The sequence below is a fragment of the Oncorhynchus gorbuscha genome, linkage group LG17, assembly GCF_021184085.1.
Source record: "Oncorhynchus gorbuscha isolate QuinsamMale2020 ecotype Even-year linkage group LG17, OgorEven_v1.0, whole genome shotgun sequence".
Classification (NCBI taxonomy): Eukaryota; Metazoa; Chordata; class Actinopteri; order Salmoniformes; family Salmonidae; genus Oncorhynchus; species Oncorhynchus gorbuscha.
Window position 1 is genome coordinate 3,051,948 of NC_060189.1, and position 7,284 is coordinate 3,059,231.

Below are 7,284 nucleotides of genomic sequence, written 5' to 3' on the forward strand. Positions count from 1 at the left end.
GGTGTCATTGGAAGCATTACTTATAGCAAGCTGCAGAGAGTGGCACACACAGCGAATAACAACCAGATATTTGGGGTCATACTCCTCCTTCAGCATTTCATGGACCCCATTGTTAATCCCCGTCATAACAGAGTCAGTCCCTATCCCCAGGAGTTTCTCTCTTTTAAGACGACACTTCTCGAGGAAAGCCACAACAGCACGGAGCTATGGATTTGGCATCTCCTCCCTCCAACTCAACAAGCCCCAGAAATGTTGATACAATTGTCTACTTGGTGTCACTAAAGTACCTTATCACAAACCCCCAGGTACATAGAAACACTCACATCCGTGGACTCATCGAGGAGGAGGCTGAAACGCTGGTCACCCACATCTGTGGACTCATTGAGGAGGAGGCTGAAACACTGGTCACCCACATCTGTGGACTCATTGAGGAGGAGGCTGAAACGCGGGTCACCCACATCTGTGGACTCATCGAGGAGGAGGCTGAAACACTGGTCACCCACATCTGCAACCAACTTTTTCAGAAAGTATGGTGCTAGAACACCATTAATAATTTCTGTGCATTTTGAAGTGGGTAGCAGCAGTGGAGTCTGAGAAAGCAGCTCTACATGCTTCTCCAATATGATCACATGGCAGCATAGAACAGTGTTCAGCGATAGCTAATGCCTTGGTGGCCTCAGCCTTTTTTGCAGATAACTTTCTTTTAACTAGAAATGGCAGCTTGTTTTGGGTTGAACTGTTATAAGGCTTAGCCTTTTGAGTCTGTTTGAGTTGTCATGTGTTTTTTTACATCGCTAAGGTTGGCGTAGAAATCAGCCTTACAATACAGGCAGTATGTCCTTGTATCATCTCCAATAAATGGCTTCCACCAGCCTCTGAATGCAGGGTTTAATTCCCACTCCTTTCTGTATTTTTGAGTGTACAGTTTAGACTGAGACATGATGAGCTAGCCAGCTAGATGTTTAGCTTATGTCACAGAGAGGCACACACACAGTGGGACAAGGTGAGAATGTGACTGAGGCTGTGTGAGTCAAATGCAGTGATTTATTTTAGACAAAGAACATTTTACATTTACATCCCGCCCTGAATGTAAGCCAGGGCGGGATCAGCCAGCGACGGCTTCCCGCATACGCGATTCATTTGCAGTTTGGACGGGGAGGGGTGAACATCTCCTGCTCTGACTGCAGCTGGGAGGGACTGCTCTGCGAGGACTTGGTCACCAGTGAGGGCTTTGGGACGGGGGTGGGGCCCACGGCAGCACCCGCTGCTCGTTGAGAAGAGTAAGAACTTCTCAAAGTCTCCAATAACACCAGAAAAAGTCGCTAGATTTGTCGCTAGAGAGGGCTGAATACGCGCTAAATATAGCGGGACAGTCGCTAAGTTGATCGACACTGATTTCAAGCTGTCTTTGAAAAGCCATTCAGTTGTAAAGTTGTCTTAATTAAAGGGGCAGTGTTGTATTTTGAGACAGGCTTGAATGTGCAAATAAGCCAATAGGCAGAGGGGTAGTCTACATTTTATGGTAATAATAATGTGTTGTATGATGCAACACAATAATTTACAGTTACCTATTTGTCTCGTGCAATGAAATTCGTGGCTTAGAAAACAACGGTGTCGTTGTACGTTGATGATTCATGTCTTCTTTTAAATCCACCATCTGAATCCCTCTTGGATTTGACGCTACAAGGCACCCCTTAACTTGGCACTCCCATTCTTCTGTGCAGATCCTCTCAAGCTCTGTCAGGTTGGATGGGGAGCGTCGCTGCACAGCTATTTTCAGGTCTTTCCAGAGAGGTTCGATCGTTGTCAAGTCCGGCCTCTGGCTGGGCCACTCAAGGGCCTTCAGAGACTTGTCTCGAAGCCACCCCTGCATTTTCTTGGCTGTGTACTTAGGATCGTTGTCCTGTTGGAAGGTGTACCTTTACCCCAGTCTGAGAGGTCCTTAGCACCCCAGAGCAGGTTTTCATCAAGGATCTCTCTCTACTTTGCTCCATTCATCTCCAGGAAGAGTCTTGGTGGTTTCAAACTTCTTCCATTTAAGAATAATGGAGGTCACTGTGTTCTTGGGGACCTTCAATGCTGCAGAATGATGGAGGCCACTGTGTTCTTGGGGACCTTCAATGCTGCAGAATAATGGAGGCCACTGTGTTCTTGGGGACCTTCAATGCTGCAGAATGATGGAGGCCACTGTGTTCTTGGGGACCTTCAATGCTGCAGAAATGTTTTGGTACCTTTCTCCAGATCTGTGTCTCGACACAATTCTGTCTCGGAGATCTACAGACATTCCTTCGACCTCATGGCTTGGTTTTTGCTCTGACATACACTGTCAACTGTGGGACCTTATATAGACAGGTGTGTGCCTTTCCAAATCACGTTCAATCAATTTAATTAACAATCAGTCGTATATTGCACAAATCTGGCCTTTATGGAAGAGTGGCAAGAAGAAAGCCATTTCTTAAAGATATCCATAAAAAGTGTCGTTTAAAGTTTGCCACAAGCCACCTGGGAGACACACCAAACATGTGGAAGAAGGTGCTCTGGTCAGATGAAACCAAAATTGAACTTTTTGGCAACAATGCAAAACGTTATGTTTGGCGTAAAAGCAACACAGCTTATCACCCTGAACACACCATCCCCACTGTCAAACATGGTGTTGGCAGCATCATGGTTTGGGCCTGCTTTTCTTCAGCAGGGACAGGGAAGATGGTTAAAATTGATGGGAAGATGGATGGAGCCAAATACTGTATATAGTCTCTCTCCTGTATATAGTCTCTCTACTGTATGTAGCCTCTCGACTGTATACAGCCTCTCTACTGTATATAGCCTCTCTACTGTATGTAGCCTCTCGACTGTATAGAGCCTCTCGACTGTATACAGCCTCTCTACTGTATATAGCCTCTCTACTGTATGTAGCCTCTCGACTGTATAGAGCCTCTCTACTGTATATAGCCTCTCTACTGTATGTAGCCTCTGTATATAGCCCCTCTACTGTATATAGCCCCTCTACTGTATATAGCCTCTCTACTGTATATAGCCTCTCTACTGTATATAGCCCCTCTACTGTATATAGCCTCTCTACTGTATATAGCCCCTCTACTGTATATAGCCTCTCTACTGTATATAGTCTCTCTACTGTATATAGCCCCTCTACTGTATATAGCCCCTCTACTGTATATAGCCTCTCTACTGTATATAGCCCCTCTACTGTATATAGCCTCTCTACTGTATATAGCCTCTCTACTGTATATAGCCTCTCTACTGTATATAGCCCCTCTACTGTATATAGCCTCTCTACTGTATATAGCCTCTCTACTGTATATAGCCCCTCTACTGTATATAGCCCCTCTACTGTATATAACCTCTCCTGTATATAACCTCTCTACTGTATATAGCCCCTCTACTGTATATAGCCCCTCTACTGTATATAACCTCTCCTGTATATAACCCCTCTACTGTATATAACCCCTCTACTGTATATAGCCCTTCTACTGTATATAGCCCCTCTACTGTATATAGCCTCTCTACTGTATATAGCCTCTCTACTGTATATAGCCCCTCTACTGTATATAGCCTCTCTACTGTATATAGCCTCTCTACTGTATATAGCCTCTCTACTGTATATAGCCTCTCTACTGTATATAGCCCCTCTACTGTATATAGCCTCTCTACTGTATATAGCCTCTCTACTGTATATAGCCCCTCTACTGTATATAGCCCCTCTACTGTATATAACCTCTCCTGTATATAACCCCTCTACTGTATATAGCCTCTCTACTGTATATAGCCCCTCTACTGTATATAGCCCCTCTACTGTATATAACCTCTCCTGTATATAACCCCTCTACTGTATATAACCCCTCTACTGTATATAGCCCTTCTACTGTATATAGCCCCTCTACTGTATATAGCCTCTCTACTGTATATAGCCTCTCTACTGTATATAGCCTCTCTACTGTATATAGCCCCTCTACTGTATATAGCCTCTCTACTGTATATAGCCTCTCTACTGTATATAGCCTCTCTACTGTATATAGCCCCTCTACTGTATATAGCCTCTCTACTGTATATAGCCCCTCTACTGTATATAGCCTCTCTACTGTATATAGCCTCTCTACTGTATATAGCCCCTCTACTGTATATAGCCCCTCTACTGTATATAGCCTCTCTACTGTATATAGCCCCTCTACTGTATATAGCCCCTCTACTGTATATAGCCTCTCTACTGTATATAGCCCCTCTACTGTATATAGCCTCTCTACTGTATATAGCCTCTCTACTGTATATAGCCCTCTACTGTATGTAGCCCCTCTACTGTATATAGCCTCTCTACTGTATATAGCCTCTCTACTGTATATAGCCTCTCTACTGTATATAGCCCCTCTACTGTATATAGCCCCTCTACTGTATATAGCCTCTCTACTGTATATAGCCTCTCTACTGTATATAGTCTCTCTACTGTATATAGCCTCTCTACTGTATATAGCCCCTCTACTGTATATAGCCTCTCTACTGTATATAGCCTCTCTACTGTATGTAGCCTCTCTACTGTATATAGCCCCTCTACTGTATGTAGCCCCTCTACTGTATGTAGCCCCTCTACTGTATGTAGCCCCTCTACTGTATGTAGCCTCTCTACTGTATGTAGCCTCTCTACTGTATGTAGCCTCTCTACTGTATGTAGCCTCTCTACTGTATATAGCCCCTCTACTGTATATAGCCCCTCTACTGTATATAGCCCCTCTACTGTATGTAGCCTCTCTACTGTATATATATAGCCTCTCTACTGTATATAGCCCCTCTACTGTATGTAGCCCCTCTACTGTATGTAGCCTCTCTACTGTATATAGCCTCTCTACTGTATATAGCCTCTCTACTGTATATAGCCCTCTACTGTATGTAGCCCCTCTACTGTATATAGCCTCTCTACTGTATATAGCCTCTACTGTATGTAGCCTCTACTGTATATAGCCTCTCTACTGTATATAGCCTCTCTACTGTATGTAGCCTCTACTGTATATAGCCTCTCTACTGTATATAGCCTCTCTACTGTATATAGCCTCTCTACTGTATATAGCCTCTCTACTGTATATAGCCCCTCTACTGTATGTAGCCTCTCTACTGTATATAGCCCCTCTACTGTATATAGCCCCTCTACTGTATATAGCCCCTCTACTGTATATAGCCCCTCTACTGTATATAGCCCCTCTACTGTATATAGCCCCTCTACTGTATATAGCCTCTCTACTGTATGTAGCCTCTCTACTGTATGTAGCCTCTCTACTCTACTGTATGTAGCCTCTCTACTGTATATAGCCTCTCTACTGTATATAGCCTCTCTACTGTATATAGCCTCTCTACTGTATATAGCCTCTCTACTGTATATAGCCTCTCTACTGTATATAGCCTCTCTACTGTATGTAGCCTCTCTACTGTATGTAGCCTCTCTACTGTATATAGCCTCTCTACTGTATATAGCCTCTCTACTGTATGTAGCCCTCTCTACTGTATATAGCCTCTCTACTGTATGTAGCCTCTCTACTGTATGTAGCCTCTCTACTGTATGTAGCCTCTCTACTGTATGTAGCCTCTCTACTGTATGTAGCCTCTCTACTGTATGTAGCCCCTCTACTGTATATAGCCTCTCTACTGTATATAGCCCCTCTACTGTATGTAGCCCCTCTACTGTATGTAGCCCCTCTACTGTATGTAGCCCCTCTACTGTATGTAGCCCCTCTACTGTATATAGCCCCTCTACTGTATATAGCCTCTCTACTGTATATAGCCTCTCTACTGTATATAGCCTCTCTACTGTATATAGCCCTCTACTGTATATAGCCTCTCTACTGTATATAGCCTCTCTACTGTATATAGCCTCTCTACTGTATATAGCCTCTCTACTGTATGTAGCCCCTCTACTGTATATAGCCCCTCTACTGTATATAGCCCCTCTACTGTATATAGCCCCTCTACTGTATATAGCCTCTCTACTGTATATAGCCTCTCTACTGTATATAGCCCCTCTACTGTATATAACCTCTCTACTGTATATAGCCCCTCTACTGTATATAGCCCCTCTACTGTATATAACCCCTCTACTGTATATAACCTCTCTACTGTATATAGCCCCTCTACTGTATATAGCCCCTCTACTGTATATAGCCCCTCTACTGTATATAGCCCCTCTACTGTATATAGCCCCTCTACTGTATATAACCTCTCTACTGTATATAGCCCCTCTACTGTATATAACCTCTCTACTGTATATAGCCCCTCTACTGTATATAACCTCTCTACTGTATGTAGCCTCTCTACTGTATACAGCCTGTCTTTTTACTGTTTTATTTCTTTACCTACCTATTGTTCACCTAATATATTTTTTTGCACTATTGGTTAGAGCCTGTAAGTCAGCATTTCACTGTAAGGTTTGCCACCTGTTTAATTTGATTTGATTTTCGCCATTTGTTTTGTTGGTAGCCTCCAATAGCCATAATAGCCTCTTGGCTAGTGTCTAAAACTGTAAGGGTACACAAAATTGCACAAAATTATTACAACGTTTCAGCTCACCAGACTTAGAATTTGCACATGTTGAGGGAACATTGTTTGCAGGGCTCTACAGTGAGAGCATTTACATTAGCGAATTTTAAAAAATAGTCGAAAGTCAAGCACGAGTAAGTATGTTTCAAGTTAGGATTAGAAAAATGCTGTAGTAGCTGTTTTTTCAAAAGTGTTTCAGCTGTTTTGTTTCATAGCTGCTAATTACACAAAGAAAAAACAGGAATCCTAGATCCCACGTCGCGCAGCAACACTGCGTTGCGGGACGCTGTGCGTAAAGAGTGAAATGCTGATAGATTCATTTTTGGACGCGCTGCGCACAGGCAATAAAGGCTGGTCTAATTAACTCGACAGTCTACAAAAGTGCGACTTGCGTTTCTCGGCAATTTACATTGTTTTGTTCACAAGCTCGGTTGTTTAAAAAAACATTCGTTTGAGTCTGCTGCTTCAGCTGATAGCGAAGAAACACCCTAATCTCTCTCTCTCTCTCACACACACACACACACACACACACACACACACACACACACACACACACACACACACACACACACACACACACACACACACACACACACACATCTAGCCCCATCCTCACCATCTAGCCCCATCCTCACCATCTAGCCCCATCCTCACCATCTAGCCCCATCCTCCCCATCTAGCCCCATCCTCCCCCTAGCCCCATCCTCCCGTCTAGCCCCATCCTCCCCCCAGCCCCATCCTCCCAGTCTA

General features: G+C 43.7%; 1 protein-coding gene across 1 annotated transcript in view; it reads left to right on the forward strand.

Moving 5' to 3' along the window:
- Nucleotides 1-502: 502 nt before the first annotated feature.
- LOC124002276 (sodium/calcium exchanger 3-like) overlaps nucleotides 503-7,284 on the forward strand; it is a gene marked incomplete at its 5' end in the record, with an annotated part of 61,037 nt that continues 54,255 nt past the window's right edge. The window contains one exon of the mRNA XM_046309651.1: nucleotides 503-527. Coding sequence (XP_046165607.1) covers nucleotides 503-527 — 25 coding nt within the window. The remainder of the gene's footprint in view (nucleotides 528-7,284) is intronic.